Raw genomic sequence first — 21,978 nt, 5'->3', positions numbered from 1 at the left:
TACAAGTCTAAGCATGGTATATACAAAAGGAATACAAGGTAATTCTGGGATGTAGTACAGCAAGGTAGGGTGGGAATCAAAGAGAAGTTAGGAAAGGCTTTGCATAGGAGGCTATTCTTGAGTTCCATCTTCAAAGAAAAGAGGATTTTTGTGAGATACAGGTGAAGATTATATTCTAGGCATGGATGATCGTCAGTGCAAGAGCATAAAGATGAGAAATTCATTTTGTATGTGAAGAACAGAAAGAAAGAAAGCAAAGTGGGAGCAGGGATAATATGAGTGTGGAAAAATAGGCAAGAGCTTTAAAAGCTAAACACAGGAGTTTACATTTGAGTCTAAAGATAATAAAGAGCCATTGGAATTAAGGAGGGGACTGATGTGATCAAATCTGGACTTAAGAAAAATCACTGGCTGTAGTAATGTAGGATGGATTGGAGTGGGGACAGATGAGGCAGGGATACCAGAGCTGAAACACCAACTGCCTATTCAACAGAGTATGTTTCAGAGACATCTCAAACTCTACATATCCAACAAAGAATTTAATCTTTCCCCCCCAAGGCCATCCTTCCTCAAAACTTCCCTATGTCTGTTGTTATTACCCCTTCCATACTCTTAGATCCTGCCAAACTAGCTTTCATTCTGTTCCTCACATATAAAATTCACCTCCCATCTCTGTGCTTTTGCACCGGCCGTCTCTTACTCTGATATGTACCTCTTTCTCACCTTGTTGTTGTTTATCCTTTATTTTGCAAGAAGACCAATGAAATCATGGGTTGATGTCTTCCAGAATCATTGAACTATCTTATATTCCTTTTATATACACTGCCTCCTCATTAGAATGTTAAGGTCCTCAAGGGCAGGGATAGTTTTATTTTTGAGTTTGTACGTCCAATGCTTAGCACAGTATCTAGTATATGTTAGGTGCTCAATAAACGCATGTTGATTGATAATACCAAATTACTTTCCAGAATGGCTGGACCAATTCAGGGCTTCACCAAGAGTATATTAGTTTGCCTTTTTCCCAATAGCCAACACCAATTGTTTCTTTTGTTCAGGGGAAAATGAGAACAATTTTTCATATGGCTCAATAATTTGCAATTCTTCTACACTTTGACCACTTTACCCATTCGGGAATAGCAATTATATATTTGTGTTAATACTCCATACAACTTGGATTTCAGATCTTGATCAGATACATGATGTAAAATTGATGCCTTGTCCTTTTATCTTAGAGCTCCCCTGAATTTGTGCAAAAGCTTTTCAATTTCACACTGAAATAGAATTTACATCTTATTTTTTCTTTTGTAATCATACTTAATCCTTATTTGGTTAAGAATTTTTCCTCTCGTTCAGGTTGTGGAAGTTACCCAGTCTTGTTGTGTCCTAATATAATCAGACTGTACATATATTTTAAGCTTATTGGTGTAGACAATATGAATTCAATTTCAGACATACTGTATTACAGTATTGTCAGCAGTTCTTGTCAAAAAGGTAGCCCTTCCTTCCCAGTCATTTTTATGTTCAAGTTTGAATACTGGCTTTAGAGTTCCTATGTCTTCATTCTTCCTCATCTAGGCTGTTTCACTGATCCATTTTTGTCTTTTTAACCAATAGTACCAAAATAATTTAGTTTTATAATATTTTATAATATTTATAATACAATTTGTAGTCTGGAAGAGCCATTCCTCCTTAATTTCTACTTTTTTTCCTCATTCTCCTTGAGATTCTAGACCTTACATTCCTCCAAATGTATTTTCTAATGACTCCAAATTTAAAGATTATATTCATATGTGTGTGTATGTGTGTATAAAATATACATTATATATATATATATACACACACACACACACACACACATATAAAAAAAATCCGTTATGTCTTATATCTTCAGAAAAATACAACAAAATGTATGTCCCAAACTATGACCAACATGACAGCATGATTAAGTAAATGATCTTCTAGTAAAGTAGCAACTCTGGAGATATTCTCTTTTTACACCTTACTTTGTATGTTTTCTTTTAAACTCCCATGCTCTGGAATTCCAACATGATGTTTTAATTTCCAAATTAAAATGTAACTGAAGAAATCCTTTAATTCCTTTTAAAATGAGATTTTCTACACTATAAAATTTTCCCTAAGTGTTGAAAATGATTGCTTACCTTGGATTTGTTGGTGAAGCTTTTCATTCAGCTGCTCTACCTCACCAAGACTCATTGAACTCACTACAACATGAAAATATAGTCATTATTACCATAAAAACTAGGAAAAGTAAAACAGCCACATTAACAAAAAGCATGCTCTTTCCTCAGACACTTTTGTTTGCCCTAAGCGGCATTGTGGAACGCAGCTACAAGTTGTTACTTTAGTAAAAAACTCAGTGGTCTTATATAATATTAAAAACCTTGTTATTTAGACCATAGCTGAAATGATGAAAGAAAATTATAAACAGAAATACAACTTGTCAAGTCAATGCAAACCTCAACCATGCATGTTTCTCCAATTCTTGTTTGGGGGCAGTGATGAATTAATATCATTGTTTCCATGTTTAAAAAAGAACATGCTTTTTTTTTTTGCTACTTCTCATGTTACAATTACTATCAGGGGTTTTGTCATTCCATCCTAATTCAAAGTTTAGACTCTTGTGAAACTATGCATAGAGTACAATAGCCAATAGTTGGGCCTGTATGTAACAATGGGAAAGTCACACTTGACTGATATTAATTTAGAAACTTAAGATGAAACAAAAGACACCATAAAATACTTTCAAAGCACATCAAGACTACATCTAATTCTTAAATAAGATTATGGAAGCCAACATCTCATTTGGGTCTGAATTAGCAACTAGGTAGAAAGTATTAGTTATCCAATATTCTGAGGACTGATATATTTATCAGCTTTTATCCCTTATCACATATTCTCTGCATTAAGGCCGGAAAATAATTTCTTTAAATGACGTGGTAATCAATATTCTCACAATAAGCCTCTTTGATCCATGGATGACAGGCATCAGGACAATACCTGTACCTTTTCTAGCTTAACTGAACCTGCCAGAATGATGCTTTTTGGCTTGGACTCATGAATCTATGGTAATTGATACATGACGAAAGATCAGAATACAGCAATAGTAGAGGGAAGAACCATCAAATCAATTAATTATGAACCATATAAGACTCTGCACAGCTGACACATTACAAAAATATAAAAAACTTTCTCTCTGACACTGCTTTACTTACATTGTTCTCTTGTATAATAAGTGTGTTGTCTCTGGTCACCAATGTCTGAAACAGAAGCTTCTTTTTTCTGAGTTTGCTGGCAATGAGACCACAAAACACTATTATAGCAGAAAGGGGCACTTGAATCTTGCAACATATCAAGCCCGAAGCTTGCAGATTCACTCTGCTCCAAAATTCTTTGTGCATGGTTTGAGATGTTCACTGTTGTTCCATCTATCCATTTTGCAGAATACTTTGGTACTTGGGAATCAAACTGTGGTAATAACTTTCTATCTGACTTATGTCTAAAATTTAAAAGTGGTCGCTGGGAAGTTTTGGGACCATCAGGATCCGACTCTACATCCTTATTCTGGGCGTGCCGTATAATCCAATTTATCTTTTTGCTAAATATAGTTTTGACTTCTTCATAAGTGCTTTTGGAGAGTTTAGATCGAGGACAATCCTGGTTGGCTATCAAATGGAATTTTTCAAAGCACTCTTTGTGGCCCCTTAATGATCTGGTATGCAAGAGATTAGATTTTGGTACTCCTATAAAGAAAAAAGAATTAACATTTTAAAGATGATTACTTTAAAAAAAGTTTCAAGATCATAAATCTCAGGAAAAAAAGAATTTGTGAATTAGGAGAAAAACAAAAATTATTTTTAGGTGGGGTCTGGACTGGGTGTAAGGAGTTCTAAGTGAGGACATACTCTCTTAACATGGCAAAGTGAGTTGTAACTGTTCAGCAATTTATATCTTCTTAGAGAGTTGCCTGGAATACTAAAGAGGTTAGTGGTTTAGACAGGGTCACACAGCCAAGGTTAGAGTGTTAATCTTTTTTTTCTCACAGACCCCTCTGGCAGTCTGGGGAAACCTATGAGCTCCTCAGAATCATGTTTTTAAATAACTGAAACAAATGCTAAGTTTCAGATAGAGGCAAGTAAAAACAAAGACATGTGTACATGTATGTATATATAAATATACAGACGTGTCTGTGTGTGTATTCACAGATCCCCTGTAATCTATCCACGGACCCCTTGTTAAAACCTCCATGTGAGAGGCAGCCTTTAACCACTCTCTGAGGCCAGTCCTCTATCCACTAGGAACAACACTGCCTCCTCCTTAAGGAATGATGTTATTAACGCTCTTAAGAAATTGTAAGCAGAGCTGAAGTTAATGTTAAATCATACTATCAAATCTTATGAATGTGAAAATATTCTAAGTTAATTATTTTTACCTTATAGCAGGTATAAGCTATTTTGCATAGTATGAATCTTTACAATTTTATGGACTCACTCTTAACTTTGTGGTATTTCCTGGGTTGAAGGTGTAATTTAGTTCTGAATACACACCCTTCTGATTTACACATAGGTAAAAGTACATAGATACAGGCAAAATAAAGTGAAGATTTTTTATTACTTTTCAGAACATAAACATGGTAGAACTATTTAATCCAAAAGACGTCTTCCCATCCCCACCCCCCAAATCAGTAATCATTGGAACTCAAAGAATATGGTATATCAGAATCAGAAAAAATTTTTTTAATGGCTAAAAAGCATATTATATTAAATTATTTAATAAATTAAAATTAAATTACCATTTAATAATAATTATAAATATAAATTACCATATTAGATATTAAATTATATAAAAATTAAAAATTATATCACTTTTAGATTTTCTAACTTTATTAGAGCTTAATGCTTCCCCACCTTAATCGTTTGAAAAAAACATAACATAAATTAACAATTTTTATTATGATAATATCTTCCTAAGTCAAACAAATTTGTATTAAAAATGAACCAGGGATATTGAGCTCAAGAATATTCCCTGGTCATATAAACCAGATGATTACGCTTATTTCTAAGAAATTAACAAATAGAGGGCCAAACTGACATTTAGCAGACCGATCATTAAGAAACTATTACATTTCTATACTTATTGTTGTCTACCTTAAAATTATTATAAATCATCCTGACTGAAGTCTAAACTTTGGTTAAAGCTATGAGAAGGCATTGTTATTGGTAAGAAACCAAAAATACTGCTTATCTCTATCTCTTTCCTTCCCTTCCCACCTTATGAATTCTGAAGTTATATATAATCATCTAAAAAATACTAATATTCCAAGATTTTTCAAGACTTAAACATTTAGTCACAAGAGACATTCCAAGATATTATTTCATTCATGCAAAGTAACATTTAAGAAATTATTTAAAATTTAGTTTCTCGTACATTTTGGCAGTTCTGACTTGCAGCATAATCTTACAATCTATCTCCTACCAACAATAAATAAAATATATTTGGCAAAACTACAAATAATTATGTACATTAAGTTTATATAAAGGTTCACAAATTGAACACAAACTAGTTTCTTGCAACAAAAACATGTTTTTAAAAGCCCATTATATTCTTGAAACCTTAAAAATTAGCTAAAATCAAATTGTATTATAGAACCAATTTAGCAAAAGCCTTTTTTAATGATTTGTATATCAGTTCTAGCTAAGGTAAGCAGCATGTAATTAGAAAAGTGAGTAAAGAGAAATTTGCTTGAAGCTAATTTATTTAAAAACAATTATGGAATTAGCTGTTCTACTTTAAAGAGCCTTTTTTAGGCCCCCATGCCACTGGATAGTTACCACAGGTGGATAGTATGAAAAAGGAAAATAATAACTCACATTTATATGTCTTCAGGTTTACAAAACATTTGTATTTAGCATGTAAGGTCTGCACTAGCTGTGTCCATTTCAGAATACTACCAGACTACTGAAAAAGGTTTAAAAAATTTAACTGAAGGGCTATTAATCTGAATATCTTAAATTCTAAGATTTATTTCTGCTCTTTGAGCTTGAATGAAAAACATTACATAGTTCATTTTCTTATTTTTATCCTTTTACTATCAAAAAGCAAGATAAAATTAAAGATGTATTGAATTTAGGAATGCCTTTGAAACATTAACTTTTATTTTGTGAGAAATAATTTTAAAAGCTTCTAGAAGTAACAATTAACGATTAGACTGAAAATATAAAACAACATTTATACCCAATGGAATTTTAAAATACCCTCTCAACATTCCATTACAATGAATTCTTGCTGGTACTGGCCATTATCTAAACTTTGAGAAAATAAGACCTTGGAGAGTTTCATTTGGATACTCACATAGATTCAAAGCAGTTCACAGAATATGGGCATCCTAGTAGAATTCTCACCCTTTTCTTACATCATTCTACCTCAGTTAACCTTGACTATAGTCTATTTCTTTACTGTTTCTATACAACAATCTTCATTTCCACTTTTCCTGCCTCTAAAACAACTAATACCTTGTTCTTCTCTCAGAATATTAAATTTCTTGAAGGCAGAGGCTATTTTTCATCTTTACCTTTCTAAATATCACCAGGACCTCTTGCACAGAGCACGCACTTAACATATTCTTGTTTAATTGAACTCAATCCCTCAAACACTTTGGTTTAGTCAGCTAGAGTTGTATTTCAAAAGTTTCTCAAAATACAATCTATTAAGGTTCACAAGTAAAAAAGCTTGCTCAGAGATGTAAGGGACTTTGGAGTAAGATTAGAAAAGTGAGAACTAGAAGAAATATTCTATGAGAAAAAAGAAAGGTTGTCAGTTGTTTAAGGGGCAGGAAAAATAGAAATGAATGCTGTAGTGAGATGTCAAAGCTTCTTTACAGAAGTTGGAGATTTATTCTCATGCAAAGTTGCTATTAAAAACACAAAACCGCAAAGTCACTTAAAACCAGAGTTTTAGTGGATCCTTCTGATCTGGTCAATATGGCTTTACCATTTCTGAATCAAGAGGGAAACTTGAAAACTGCCAGAGAACAAGTGATGGAACAGAAAATAGTTTGTTTCATTTTTAGGCCTGAAGAACAGAGGGAGAGTGTTCTACTGGTTGCCACAAATCACAGGTGGAGCTTAAATAAGAATAAAATGGAAATAAAAGCCAATAATGGAGAAACAGAATCTCCTCATTGTTATGTAAGATTTTCTGGACATAATGTGTATCAAAAGCTTCTATTTTTGGTTGCTTCACTGACTCTGAACCCATCTGTTCCTTAACTGAAAAACTGAAAAAAAAGAAGAAAAAAAGAAAAAAAAGATACAATTTCAGAAAGTCAAATCTTTTGGTGACATCACATCGCCACAAAGGTTAATGAGAAATATCTGGGTAAGATTTTCCATCAATTCAAAGATAGGTACCAAAAAAGAAGCTATTTCAAATATTTTCTTCTCTCAAGTCTTCCGTTTCCCCTGTAGGGTTTCATTTTACTAAACTCCATGTTAGTTAGCTCTTTCTTCTCCTAAGTTCTTCACCTCAAAATCCCATCACACTCTCTTCTCCTTTCTCCAGGTCTCTGCCACTTTTTTGTACTATTCTTGCTGCTAGCATTCCAATCTGAAAGATGTTATTGCTAAGGACTGGAAGGACAACTCATATGTAAAAGAAAATGCATATTGTAAAACAAAATTTCTAGAAGCACTACTTTTACCAAAAAAGGGGGGTACAGGAAATAAACCATAGTCCAACCACTAGAAAACAAATTATAGTACATGACTGTAACTGTTTGAAATAAATGTGGGAAACATGAAATGATACAGAAAAGAAAAATCAGATAATAGTATTCATACTGATTACAGCTATGTTAAAAAACAAAGAACAGTAACAAATCCATTTTAAATACACAGAAAACTTCCCTAGACTATTGAAATAATACACAAAGAAAAAATAAAATTGGTTATTACAGGAGTAATATTAATATACCTTTTGTTTTGGGGATCAATAGTACAAGTATAATAATTTACAGTATCTTTTTAAAAAATTTGGTAGCTTTTTTCTTAAGTTCTTGTTCTATAAAGTTTAATAATAATAATAATAATAATAATAATGGCTAACATTTATGGAGCACTTGCTATGTGCCTGGCAAGCACTTTACAATTACTATCTTATTGATCCTCACAACCATAGGAAGTAGGTGCTATTATTTATCCCCATTTTACAGATGAGGAAACTGAAGAAGACAGAGGCTAATAAGTAACTTGGGGGTGGGGTGGGAGGTCCACACAGCTAGTTAAGTGTTTAAGTCTGGATTTAAACTCAAGTCTTCCTGAATCCAGGCCCAATGCTCTATCCACTGAGCCAACCTAGCTGCACCAGAGATAATAGTTTCTACCTTACAGGGTTATTGTGAGGATTAAATGAGATAATATAAGTTAAGTACTATAAAAATATTAGCTACTATTAAATAATTGTACTTAGTAATGAAAAAGACAATTAAATTTATTTTTAAACAGTGAAAGGACTGGGAGAAACAGCATGGTATAATAGAAAAGGTACAGGCTTTGGCATTAGAGAAACCCTGGTTTCCAAACCTGGGTCTGCCCCTTACTAACTGTATTACTATGGACAAGTCTGGTTGTCAGTTTTCTTGACTGAATGAGGGAAACTCGATCATCTCAAAGGTCCCTTCTCGCTCTCATTGGATGAGCCCAATATAAGCTTCTGGTGTGTGTGTGGGGGAGGTGCCTTTGTATTTTTAAGGGCTTGTTGGCTGATCCTATAATCCTTTTTTGGATACTGCCTTATCAGAGAACAATGGAGAGGCACTTGGTTGGTGTCAACAAGATGCAAAATTTAGCAAATAACTTGGGAAGAAGCAGGACAAAGAATGTTTTTTAAAATGATAAAAAGTGATCCGGTCATATGGTCAAAGTAAAGTATAACCAACAGGCATATTGTCTCACCGGTATTCCTGCAATGTCAATGTCAAAAGAAATCAAGAAAGAAGCCAGCAGGTTAGGGCAAAGCCCTGTGACAAACCTAGGGGGAGGCATGGACAAGAGTTACACATGGCTGGCAGGCACAGACAGGCTGTGATCCATTTCAGGGCAGAGAATAACCATAGTGAAAAGATCACAAATCTATGCACTCACAGCTTTTTGTAAACTTTATGTATGAAATGGAAATGTGAGATGCTTATCTTTCTGCAAACAAAACCCTACCATCTCTGGAGTACACACCTCCTCCATTTGAGATTTGTGTAGATACTTCTGTTTGCAGGTGACATTATGTTCATTACATTGAGAGGTAAAAGGACTTCCTCAAGGAGCAAGCCACAAAGAAAAAACAAGGGAATGAAGAATGTATATTATCCAGATTATGATTTTCAATCAAAATATTAAACTCCTTTGGGGGTAGGGACTGCTTTTCATCTTTATTTTTGCATCATCAGCACCTCACACAGTGTTCTTACACAGAGCAGGCATTTAATAAACATTTTGTTTGGTCAACTAGAGCACTAGTTCAAAGGCTTCTAAAATCAATTAGTAGGGGCAGCTAGGTGGTGCAGCAGATAGAGCACCAGCCCTGAAGTCAGGAGTACCTGAGTTCAAATCCGGCTCAGATCAAACATTTTGACACTTACTAGCTGTGTGACCCTGCAAGTCACTTAACCCCAATTGCCTAAAAAGAAAAAAAAAGGAATAAAAATAACAAAATCAATTAGTGATTAAAACTTTTTTTTGATGGATGCTTGCTGGATCTGGCCTTAAGTGATTTAACCATGGGGAGCTAGGTGGTGATAGAGCACAGGCCCCGGAGTCAGGAGCTCAAATCCGGCCTCAGACCACTTACTAGTTGGATGACTCTGGGCACGTCACTGTGTGACTCTTGGGCAACCCCAAGTACCTCGCAAAAGAAAAACAAAAACAAAGTTAACTATTTTATTTATTGGTTTTTCCAAACCTTTTCATCCCTTTTCAAATCTCCCATGGCTCCCCTCACCCCATCCTTTCAGCAGAGAACTTTGCCTCAAAATGGTCTCATTTTATTAAAAAAACTGAGGCCATTCATCAAGACCTCTCTCCTTCTCACCTCATGCCATCTTACATCACCCAGATGATTTCTGCCAGTATCTCCTTCACCCTTGTTTCACACAAGTAAGTGGACCTTCTCCATGCCCAGGCAAATCATTCTACATGCGCTAGTGATCCCTTTCCATTCCATTTCTCCAGCAGTTTACCCCTTTATCATCCCCACTAACCTTCAAACTCTCCTTAACCGCTGCTTCCCTGTTGTGTACTATGCCCATGTCTCTCACACTCAGAAAAAACTTCACTTGATCCATCCATCCATCCATCCTTACTAGCTTTTGTGGCTAAACTTGAGAAGAGGGGGCAGCTAGGTGGCACAGTGGATAGAGCACCGGCCCTGAAGTCAGGAGGACCTGAGTTCAAATCCAGCCTCAGACCAAACACTTGACACTTACTAGCTGTGTGACCCTGGGCAAATCACTTAACCCCAACTGCCTTAAAAAATAAAATAAAATAAATAAACTTGAGAAGGCTGTCTACAACAGGTACTTCTACTGCTTTCCTCTCACTCTTGTAAACTCTCTCTAGTTTCATTTCCAGCCTCATTCAACTGAAACTGCTTTCTCCAAAAGGCCAAATCCAAAGACCTTTTCTCAATTGTCACTCTTAACTTCTTCGCAGCCTTTGACACTGCCGATTACCCTCTTTTTTCTAGGTTTTTGTGATAATTTTGTCTTGATTCTCCTACAGTCTGACTGCTGCTTGTTCTCAGTGTCCTTTGTGGATCTTCTAAGTCACATGTGCTAACCACTGGGAGTCCCATAGGGCTCTGTGTCCAGGGTCCTCTTCTTTTTCCCTCCCTATTATTTTGCTTGATGATCTCATCAGCTCCCATGAATTCAACTATCATTTCTATGCAGAAGATTCTCATATCTATTTGTCCAACTCCAACCTCTGTCTTGACCTTTCTCCTATCTCCAGTTGCTTACTGGACTTCTAGAACTGGTTATCTTGTAGATATCTTGAACTCAATACATCCAAAACTGAATTCATCTCTTCCCCCAAATGCTGCTTCTTACAATTTCCCTATTGCTCCTCAGGGCACCACCATCCTTCTAGTCACCCAGGCTAGCAAACAAGATGTTATCATTTACTCCTCACTCTCAAGCATACCCTGCTCCTCATATCTAATCTATTACTAAATCCTGTCAATGTTACTTTTGAAGTATCTTTGGCACATGTCTCCTTTCTTCTGACACTCACCACCCTGCTGCAGGCCATCCATCACCTCACACATGGAGTGTGTGTTACTGGTTAGTCTCTTTGACTCAAATTTCTCCCTACTCTAGTCCATCCTCCTACTCAGCTATCAAATTTATCTTCCTAAAGAACAAATTTAACCATGTCACCTCCTTAGTAAATAAATTTCAGAGGCTATTATCTCCAAGATCAAATCTAAAATCCTATATTTAGCTTTTGAAGATCTTCATAACCTTCCTGGTTTAAAAAAAACATGATAATTACCATTTTTCTAATGTTTACCTAACAGAAGATACTTCACTAGGTATTCAGAATTTGGGAACAAAGTTTTTCATTGTTTGCTATTTTGCGGTGGAGGGAAGGAGGTTCTGAGGTCACTATCCATTTGCTAATAACTTAAATGACCTTGATTTGACTAATTTGAATTGCTTTTCTTTTAAAATAATCTATGGTTTACCCCCAATCAAAATTTTCTCTATATGTACAAAAATATTTATAGCAACTCTTGTTGTAGCAGCCAAAAATGGTCAAAGAAAAAATACTGCAAATAGCTAGAAAGAATTCAAGTACTGAGGAGTCACAGTTCACACACAATTCAGCAGCCATCACTATGAAGGTGTAGAGAGATAAAAGATTAAAGATAAAAACTGATTACATTCCAAGATGGGAAAATGAACTGAACTCTAACATCATCATCAGGAGTCACAAAGGGAGTCTAATAGACAGAAGGCCTTGGAGTGGTTGTTATAGCTTAATAGAAAGAGAGGGGAAGAGCAATACATTGGGCAGCATAATGGAGGGGAAGGAAAGTGTACAAGTAGACATCTATACAAACAAGGAGGAAGGAGTAGGGGGAGTGGCTGACACTTAAACCCCATTCTCATCTGAACTAGTCAAAGAAAAGAACATACATAAACCTAACTGGGTACTGAAATACATTTCATTTCACCCAACAGGCAAACAGGAGAGAAGGTGAAAAGGAAAAAGTAAAATTAAGGGAGGGAAGATGATGGGAGAAATTAGTTCTCAACAAAACAAACTGAAGGTATGCAGAAACATTTATAGCTTTTACTGAAGTGGCAAAGAATGGGAATCTGAAGGATGACCATCAACTAGTGAATGGCTACTATGGTATATTAATATGATGGCATACTATTCTGCTGTAAGAAATGATTTAGGGGATGATTTCAGAGAAACCTAGAAGACTTATATGAACTGATAATTCAATAACAATACAAAGACAACAATATGATAAAGACAAACTACTTGGAAAGAATGAGATTCTGTTCAGTGTAATGAACAACCTATATTCTAAAGGACTAATTAAGAAACATGCTGACAGAGTGGTGGAGTCAGAAGAATAAGATATCTTTTTTAAAAAAATATGGTCAATGAGAAAAATTGCTTGATAGAAGTTTTGTTTTTCTTTCATTCCCAACTGGGGATAGAGAGGTGCTTGGAGTGGGAGAAAGGGAAAGAAGATTTTTGCTGACTGAAAAAATACATACTTAAAAAAGGAATGATGAAACACACAACTCACCTCCTATTAAAATGCATAAGAAACATACATTTTTTGGACACAGCTAATCTGGAAACTTGTTTTATCATACTATGCAGCTGTGTATTGAGAGTTTCTTTTTTAAGGGAAGGAGAGGTTCCTGGAAGGGTAGAATAACTGGAAATGCTTATTAATTGAAAAAATAAAAACTATTTTTAAAAATAAGAAATAAATCTCCAAACAATAATTCAGACTTTGTACCCCATTAAAAAAAAGCACACCGTCCAAATGAGTAAGATTTTACTGTTTTATTTTCCTTTTTTTCAATAAGCAAAAATCTATTTCCTTCCCCTTCCTCCACTGCCCAAGGAAAAAGAAAATCAAAACCCGTGTAACAAATATGCATAGTCGAACAAAATAATTCCTGCCACTGGCCATATCAAAAATATCTCAATCTGCATCAAGTCCATCAACTCTTGTCAGGAAGTATCATGCTTCATCATGGGTTCTAAGGAATCATGATTGGTCAATGACTTGATCAAAGTTGAAGAACTCTGATCAAGGCAATGATCAATATGTAATGTTATTATTGTATAAATGGTTGTCCTGGTTCTGCTCACTTCACTGTTCATACAAATTTTCCTAGGTTTCTCTGAAACTTTTCTTTTATTTCTCATAGTACAATAGTATTCTATTACACTCATATACCATAGTTTAGCCATTCCTCAATTGATGAGTACCCACCTTCCTTAGTTTCCTGTTCTTTGCCACTACAAAATCAGCTAAATATTTTTACACATATGGGTTATTTCTTTGGGAGCATAGGTCTAATATGTGATATCACTGGGTCAAAGAGTATGCACAGTTTAGTTCTTGCTGTTCTTCATAACAACCTGATTTGTGAAATTAAATAAAATAATTTACCTCGACGTTCTATTTATTCCTGATTAACTTCAATGCTTCATCATCTTTTGAAATCTATTTCAAACTAGCAGGATAAAATGGAAAGCAACTTTTGCAGAAAAGAATCAAATAGCAAAAAGCAGAAGCCTGTTCCTATTCACCAAAGACTAGCCCTTCTTTCTGGTAAGTGGACAGTGATGGATAAGTTAGAGAAAGACAAACTGGGAAAGATAGTTGGAGGAAGCAGAAATGAAAAAAAAAGTGATGGCAGATACTGTGGGTAAGCACTCTAAAACAACTATTGTGAGCTTTTAAAATCCAATACTGAATCCAAAAAAATTTTTGACCTCATGGTCAAAATCAACCCTACATTCTTACCTCAGCTATTAAACAGCTTAGAGTAACCACAAAATCTACTGAATAACAAACTTTTTCTAGTTTTTTATTTATTTTAACTGGGAAGATCAGGAGGCACGAAGAGGTTTTTCTGTCTTTTTAAATTTTTAAATAGCACTTTAGCTAAAGGAAAACAAAACAAAACACAAGGCTCTGTGGTTTTGGTCTTCTTCTGAAATAACTGTCAGAGCCCTAGTAATATGTACATTTCAAAGGCTGACAACTTGGAACATGGTGGATTACACCAGAGGATAGCTGGGTAATTTCTTAGAGTGTGGCAAAATAGAAATTAGAAACTCTGTTTGACATTACAGGGATTTATTAGACCTTGTTAAACAATAATTCTGGATAATGGAAAAGAAGAGCATATTAACAGAAAAGTAAGGTTTAGTTAATACTTTTGGCATTCCTATTATCTACTTTGTTTTGCATAAAATGAAAAAGGATTGTATAAAAGCTTAGCAGCATCAGGATTCTCTCATCTGACTATACATATATACACACCACAGTCCTACTTATAGAATCCCAGCTCCTAACTTCCACAGATCACTTTTCCCTTAGCAACCTGCTCCTGTCAGTCGCATTAGCCTGAAAGTTGTAGTAAGTTTGGTGGTAGATTTTTCAGCAGTATGGGGCTAGGGAAACAGTATGAGTATGGGTAAGTGTCACTGTAAATGGGAAGCAGTTGTCAAATAACACAAATGAAAAGGTTCTACTTTTGGCCAGGCCTGAGCTCTATTTCTTGTCCATTCTCAGGATTCAGCCTCCTATCCTTAATGAGAACCTTTTAAAAATAAGTAACTTTAGATTTAGAAGCGTTTCACGGAAACATTAAAAAGCCTCCAGTCTTGAAACTACTCTGCTCCTTGATGATACAGATTTCACTGTCAACAGTGTCATGCCTACCCTGCTTATAGTGTTGGGATTTCTGAAGATTAACTTATATGAATATTCACACATGCTGGTCTTTTCCCTATTTATTTTAAAAGACAAGGCACCCATGGTCTTTTTCCTATTTATTATAAAGGACAAAGCAGGGGCTAGGAAAAATATAAAATCGTATTTTTTTCTACTTTATGTGCACCCATTAATGAAGAATCATTCGTGTAAGAACCTCACATTCAGCTTCTTAGCAAGGAGTACAATGTCAGTGATTTAATGACCAGTTCTGATTACATTACATAAAGTGCTGTAATATTGACAGGGTACTGGACTTGCAATCAGACCTTGGTACAAATTTTGCCTCATGTACTCACTAGCTATGTAAACCTATTCAACTCACTGAGCCTCAAGTTTCTTCAATTATAAAATGAGGACAATAACACTGGACCACAACAAAGAAAGCTTTTTGAACGCTGACTTCAAATATGGCTTCAGGTTTCACCATTTTTATGGGAATCAGTTTTGGTTTTAAAACTCATGCTTAAATTGACAAAAATTGTGCTTAACTCAACTAGAATTTGGTCACTGATGATTTTCTGTCATATTTTCTTTGCAGCATCCCAATATTTAGTCAGCCAGCACAGGCCTGAACTCTACTTGTTCTAGTATTTCTTTTCCACTGAGATTCCTTGATAGAAACATTCTTTTTGTCTGTGACACTGATATCAATGAGTTTTCTGGGAAGAAGTCCATGTGTAAATCCAAGAAACAGATCTTGAATGCCATGTTCCATTCCATAATTTTATAGGCTTTGAGGGTTTTACTGTGGACAATTTCTTACTAATTTTCTGTTTTGTTGTCTCCCCAAAAGTTTTGATCACTTTTAAAAATGATTTCAATGCAGCTAATTCAACTTAATTCAACTGTGTATAGACATTTGCCTTCCAAACCTTTCCTTATTTGAGGATCCACAAATATCCTCTTTGATTGTGGCCTCATTGATTTTTTTTAAAAAAATATTTTCCCCAATTGCATGTAAAATCAATTTTTAACGTTCATTTTACAAAATTTTGGTTTCAAATTTTGTCTCCCCCCCAGAGAGGGAATGCAATTTAACACAGATTATACATATGCAATCATGCAAACATGTTTCCATAATAGGTTATAAAAGAAAACAGACAAAACATGAAAAAAATAAAGTGGGAAAAAAAGTATGCCTCGATCTGCATTCAGACTTCAGTTCTTTCTTTGAAGGTAGACGGCATTTTTTTTATCATAAGTCCTTTGGAATTGTCTTGTATCATTGTACCGCTGAGAATAGCTAAGTTATTCAAGGTCATAGTGCGATATTACTGTTACTACATACAATGTCGTTCTGGTTTTGCTCACTTCTCTTCTTATCAGTTCACATAAGTCTTCCAAGTTTTTCTGAAACCACTGCCCTCATCATTTCTTTTGTTTTCTGGGGTTTTTTTTTAGGCAATTGGGGTTAAGTGACTTGCCCAGGGTCACACAGCTAGTAAGTGTCAAGTGTTTGGTCTGAGACTGGATTTGAACTCAGGTCCCTCCTGACTTCAGGGCCGGTGCTTTATCCACTGCACCACCTAGCTGCCTCTGCCCTCATCATTTCTTACAGCACAACAGTACTCCACTACAATCATACATTGCAACTTTTTCCACCCATTCTCCAACTGATGGGCATCCCTTCAATTTCCAATTATTTGCCACCACAAAAACAGCTCCTATAAATACTTTTGTATATAAATAGATCTTTTTTCCGTTTATGATCTCATTGGGATACAGAGAGGTGCTATCACTGAATCAAATGGTATGCAGTTTGGTTACCCTTTGGGCATAGTTCCAAATTTCTCTCCAGAATGGTTAGATCAGTTTACTCCACAAACAGTACATTAGTGTCCTAATTTTCCCACATAGTCTCCAATATTTATAATTTTCCTTTCCTGTCATTACAGCCAATCTGATATGTATGAGGTGGTACCTCAATTGTTTTAATTTGCATTTCTCTAATCAAAAGTGATTTAGAGTATTTCTTCATATGATTATAGATAGCTTTGATTTCTTCATCTGAAAACTGCCTGACCATTTATCAATTGGGGAATGGCTTGTATTCTTATAAATTTGACTCAGCTCTCTATATATTCAAGAAATGAGTAGCTTCACTGACTCTTAGAAATTTGTTTTTCACATAAAAAATTACTTTTGTTTTTTGGCCAGGCAATGGGATTAAGTGACTTGCCCAGGGTCACACAGCTAATAAGTGTTATGTGTCTGAGGCCGGATTTGAACTCAGGTCTTCCTGAATCCAGGGCCGGTGCTCTATCCACTGCGCCACCTAGCTGCCCCCCAAAATTACCATTTTGATCCTTCATCTTGGCAAAAGCTTTTCTATAAGCCAAAACTTCCAGGATTCACCAGTGATTGGCATATCATATTTTCTTCCAAAGAATTGGTTTTCCTTTAAGGCCAGCAGGTTTTAAGAAAAAAATTTTTTATGGTTGTGTTACTGCTGTCCTATTCACAAAGCAGTGTAAGATTTATTGTATACAAGTTATAATTCCAACGAGCCACACAGATATGCCAAGAATATTTTTCATACTTAAAAGCTCCTTACATGGTCTTATGAACATATTTTGAGGCACTCTTATGGAAGATTATATAATTTTAGTACAGGAGCTAAAAAATCAGCTTCATAGATAAGTTGAGATCACAATTTTAGCCATTTAAATCTATTTAGACAATTTAGAATTATTAAATGAGGCTCTGAGGAGAGAAGCATTCTTTAAATAGGTGAATCACTGCCTTGCTGGCCTCCCACTTAACCATTCATACCAGGTCCATTAAAATCTGAATCATTAGTTCATTTTCTTCATCCAAATTCAAGCTTCCAGTGATTTCTGTACAGGTAGTTTTCCTCAAGGTAAATAGCTAATAGTACACTGTACAGTATGTTTAGACTTGGAAATAATCTCAGATATATTTGTTAAACAAATGATCTTTTTGCTCTCTCCCAATCATAGGAACTCAGTTCACACAGGATGAGACCATATATCTACCCAGTGAGTAGTTTAAAATAACTGAAAACATCACAAGTGAGGAAGAGGACTCATGCCTTAACCCAACTCCCTATTTTATAAGCAAAAGACAGTTCATCTGCTTTAACAAGGGGAATAAAATTTCTGAGATATAAAAGTCAGTTCCCTGAATACATAAAAAATGATTGCGGTATATTAACTGGATAGAACACTGGCCCTGAAGTCAGGAGGACCTGAGTTCAAATCTGACCTCTGACACATAATACTAGCTGAGTGACCCTAGTCAAGTCACTTAACCCCAATTGCCTCACCAAAAAAAAGGGGCGGGGGAGAAGAGAAAACATAAGTAGAAATAATGATGATTATATAGCAAATGTCTCCTAGCACGGAACTGACAGATTGGTCAGTTAAATACTTAGTATTAATGCATGACAAGTGTGAGTATGTCCTAGCCATCTCTGCCTCAAAGCAAATAAGCTGGGGCTTCACAAAGCATGCAAATACAAACCAACCAGCAATTTTTCATTATCCCCTAGTATGCTACAAATAAACTATATCATTACTGCCTCTTACTACATAAGTTTTTATTAGAATTCACATAGCAATCACTATGGGTGAAAGAAATTCCCTTTGCAGTTTAATTCAGCATCCGAAAATAAATAAAACACACACACAAAAAAAATCATGTGACAAAATGTGTTTTTAGTAATAGTACTTAAGCAGCCAGGGTTGCTGTAGGGATCAAGTCAAGTGAAGTCAACAAATACTTATTAAGCACCTATTATATGCCAGGCACTATATTAAGTGCTGTGGATACAAAGAAAAGGCATAAAATAGTCCTTGCTCTGAAAGGGCTTCATACTCTCAGGGAGGAGAAAACATATAAACAAGAATATAGAGGATAATTTGAAGATAATCTCAGAGGAAAGGTACTAAGATTAAGAAAGACTGATACCTACTACAAAAAACCTGAAATTCATACCAGATGAAACAGAAATCTAATGATAAACTGCAGTGATTTTCTCCACCCCTGAACTGCACAAAAAGCCAGCCAAAAGCCCATGACTAATGAGAAAGGGAACCACCAAAGCATCAGCCTCGTTAACCAAATTAGCAAACTTAGTGCAACCAGAGCCATTGCACATTGCAAGGCTTTGTGTCTAGATGCAGCAAAAGCAGAAGGCTCCCTAGGAGACCTTGGAAGCCCTGGGGAAATGGCAGCAACCAGCATAGCTTGGCAGTACTCAGACCTGGATATCCCAAGCCTAAGGGGGGGCCTAACTTCAACAGGAGGAGATGACCCAGGTGAAGACTAAATATGACCAATCATCTACCCAGAAGTGAATCCTGGCCTTGGCACGAATCCCTACTTGTGGAACTAAAGCTGGAGAAATGAGTAAAGCAAATAAGACCCCAACTCAGTATAAAAAAGATTGTAGTTATATTTAAGTATCCCCCAAAAGAAAAATAAATCTGTAACCACTATAAGCAGAGACTTGAATAAGGTATAAGAAGACTAGAAAGGTAGGAAGGGGGCTAGGTAATGAAGAATTTAAAAAGCCAAACAGATGATTTTATATTTGACCCTGAAGGTAAAAGGAACCCACTGGATTTTATGAGTTTTTTGATTAGGAGATAGAGAGGTGATATGATCAGACCAGCCTAAGACTTGAGCAATAGTTCAGGAGTGAGGTGATGAAGGCTTACACTAGGCTGCTGTTATCAAATGACATAAATGCATGTTAAAATACTTTTTAAACCTTAAAATATTATATAAATTTCAACTGTTGTTATGTAGTGAAACAGGCAATATTTAGAGTTAAAAGCTACTTAGAAGGATCTACAAATATGAAGCTCAAAATATTCTCTGTTATTTCTAGGCTGACTCCATATTATATTGTCTTTCCAAAGGAGGGAAAAAAGACTGATTAAAGTAGGATGCTGATGCATTAAGAAACTGAGAAGCCAAAAAGATAATAACTATGTAAACTGGAAAAATTGTCAACCAAAACATTTAAAGTCATGCTTTTAGACTCTATTTCAAAGGATATTTAAAAAAGACAATGAAATAATCAAAAAGCATATACTATTCTCTGCACAGTATTTGGCAACATCCCTGTAGTTGCCCTCTATAGTTGATTTTTTGTTGATATAATTTTAAAGTTAGAGTTGATTCACTCAGGTTAACCAGATTTCCTGCTTTTGTTATGCAAAAAGTCACGTTAAGGGTCTTGAGGTGGCAAAATCAAAAAACAAAGCCACAAATGGGAACAATTTGTAGGACTTGTACACTAGCACCATAAAACCTAGCACAAAGCTAAATTTTAATGTTTTTCTTATTAAAACTAGTAAATTGGCAGTACTTCTTTAAGAATAAATTTTACAGTTTAGATATAGTATTAAGTAAAATGTCATTTCCAACTTTAATTTTATGAGTTGAAAAAAAAACCCTGATATTTCTTTAAATTCAAGAAACTTTTTTCAGTAGTTGTAGGCTAGACTACATCCTACAACATAACTGAACAAAGTAAAACAATTTATAGCATTCTCATTGGTATAGGGTATATAAATCAAGGCTGTTAATTTTTTTGGCTAGGCAATGGGGTTATGTGACTTGCCCAGGGTCACACGGTTAGTAAGTATCAAGTGTTTGAGGCCGGATTTGAACTCAAGTCCTCCTGACTCCAGGGCCTGTGCTCTATCCACTGGTGGCACAGTTAGTTAATTGGAGGCTGCTAATTTTAAGTGCCAGAGAAGCATTCTATTTTTGTGCCAGTCACTTCAGGCATCCCCTTTCAAAGGCTTGAAAGGCTTGAATGAAAGGGCTCTCTTCTCTAATCTGCCTGACACTCAAATGCTGGGTTCCAAACTGGCTTGCTATTTTGTAGAGATTCATATGGCATGACTAGGCATACATTATTAGTTTGATGCCTTTGATTAATTCTGTAAGATATTCTCATCTGATAAAGGTATCAGAGTTAGAGTGTTTTGTTAATTACTTTAAGCGATGGCATGATTGGTGCCTCAGTTAAGCCCCTCCTTATATCAGTAATCAAAACTGTTCCTAGTTGAAAAACTGAAAGCAATTTAAGATCCAGAAGAAATGAACATATTAGCAAAGTGTCAGACAAACCTAAAGATACTAACTACTGGGGTAAAGACTTACTGTTTGACAAAAAACTGCTAGGAAAATACAAAGGTAGTGTGTTACAAATTGGTTTGGAACACTATTCACATCATGAACCAGAATAAACTCTGTATAGACATGTGACTCCAAGTGTTACACCATAAAGAAATTATAAAAATAGAGAAACACCTTTTGATTACATAAACTTTAAAAGCTCCACACAAACACAAATCAATGCAGCAAAAATCAGAAGCAAAACAGTTACCTGGGGAAAAATCTTTGCAACATGTTTTTCTGATAAAGGCATGATATTGAAGATACATAGCGAACTCATTCAAGTATATAAGAACAAGAACCATTCCTTAAGAATAGGGACAGGCAGATCTCAAAAGGATAGAAGCAAATTATCACCAACTATATGAAAAAATGCTTCAAATCACTGCTGGAAAATGTATGTTAAAACAGCTCTAATGTTCTGCCTCACCAATCAGATTGGCAATAATAACAAAAAGGAAAACTAATTATTAGAATGGCTGCAGGAAGACAGATATACTAATACATTGTTAGTGAAGCTATTCTGGAAAATAATTTGGAACAATATCCTAAAAGAATTGTGCCTATCTTTTGATCTAGTGACTAGGCTTTTACTCTAAAGGGATCAAAGAAAGAGGGAAGGTAACTAAATGAATAAAAATATTCCCAACTAAAAGCCCATCTTCTAAAGAAGTTTCTCCAACCCTTCTTAATTCTAATGCTTTCCCACTTTTAATGATTTCGTATTTATCCTGAACATAGCTTGTTTATACATACTTGTTTGCTTAT

The 21,978-nt window shown here is 35.3% G+C and overlaps 1 protein-coding gene across 2 annotated transcripts in view; it reads right to left on the bottom strand.

Annotated features, from left to right (window-relative positions):
- CUNH21orf91 (chromosome unknown C21orf91 homolog) overlaps positions 1-21,978 on the bottom strand; it is a 31,556-nt gene that overhangs the window by 6,828 nt on the left and 2,750 nt on the right. For both annotated transcript variants that reach the window (XM_020996057.2, XM_020996061.2), the window contains 2 exons: positions 3,234-3,761; positions 2,160-2,222 (listed from right to left, as the gene is read on the bottom strand). In XM_020996057.2, coding sequence (XP_020851716.1) covers positions 2,160-2,222; positions 3,234-3,761 — 591 coding nt within the window. The remainder of the gene's footprint in view (positions 1-2,159; positions 2,223-3,233; positions 3,762-21,978) is intronic.

Source organism: Phascolarctos cinereus, unplaced genomic scaffold (genome assembly GCF_003287225.1).
Source record: "Phascolarctos cinereus isolate Bilbo 61053 unplaced genomic scaffold, phaCin_HiC Scaffold_726;HRSCAF=1367, whole genome shotgun sequence".
Taxonomy (NCBI): domain Eukaryota; kingdom Metazoa; phylum Chordata; class Mammalia; order Diprotodontia; family Phascolarctidae; genus Phascolarctos; species Phascolarctos cinereus.
The sequence above is the reverse complement of the archived record's forward strand: the minus strand, read 5'-3'. Positions and strand labels throughout refer to the sequence as shown.